The sequence below is a fragment of the Myotis davidii genome, unplaced genomic scaffold (genome assembly GCF_000327345.1).
Source record: "Myotis davidii unplaced genomic scaffold, ASM32734v1 scaffold3578, whole genome shotgun sequence".
Classification (NCBI taxonomy): Eukaryota; Metazoa; Chordata; class Mammalia; order Chiroptera; family Vespertilionidae; genus Myotis; species Myotis davidii.
In genome coordinates this window covers 68,160-68,840 of record NW_006289094.1, presented here as the reverse complement: position 1 = coordinate 68,840, position 681 = coordinate 68,160, and the positions used below count along the sequence as shown (strand labels likewise).

General features: G+C 61.7%; 1 protein-coding gene across 1 annotated transcript in view; it reads left to right on the top strand.

Annotated features, from left to right (window-relative positions):
• LOC102759940 (oxysterol-binding protein-related protein 5-like) overlaps positions 1-681 on the top strand; it is a 79,407-nt gene that overhangs the window by 39,839 nt on the left and 38,887 nt on the right. The window contains exon 2 of the mRNA XM_015562386.1: positions 12-159. Within this exon, the coding sequence (XP_015417872.1) occupies positions 12-159 (148 nt within the window). The remainder of the gene's footprint in view (positions 1-11; positions 160-681) is intronic.

Below are 681 nucleotides of genomic sequence, written 5' to 3'. Positions count from 1 at the left end.
CGTGTGCCCAGGGCTGGGGGTGGGGGCAGACACAGTGGCGACTCCCTCTGGCTGAGAGCTCTTTGCCCAGCCAGGTGGCTGGGACAAGCCACCAAGTGAGGCATGTCGCAGGGCTGAGCTGGGGCCGCCTGCAGGGCCTCGGGGACCCCCTCACCCCAGGAGGGGGCCTCTGGATTGAGGGTGCGAGGAGGGGCCAGCGGAGAATTCCCAAGGTCACCCGGGCCATCCAAGGTCACCCGGGCCATCGTGAGCCTGGCTGGCCAGCTCTGGGGGGTGTGGGGTACCCCCAGGGCTTGTAAATCTCAGAGCGAGCTCAGCCCAGCCCCCACGATCTGAAATAGAAGCCAGCCCTGGCTAGTGTGCTCAGTGGGTAGAGCATCGGCCTGTGGACTGAAGGGTCCCAGGTTCGATCCCCAGTCAGGGCACAGGCCTGGGTTGCAGGCTTGATCCCCGGTGGGGGGTGTGCAGGAGGCAGCTGATCAATGACTTTCATCATTGATGTTTCTATCTCTCCCTCTCCCTTCCTCTGTGACAGCGGTTCAAATATTTTTTTAAATGACTAAAACTTTATATAATCACTAGAGGCTTGGTGCACAAAAATTTGTACACTCAGGAGGGAGCAGGGGGCCCCTCAGCCAGGCCTGTGCCCTCTCGCAGTCTGGGACCCCCCCGGAGGGGCCG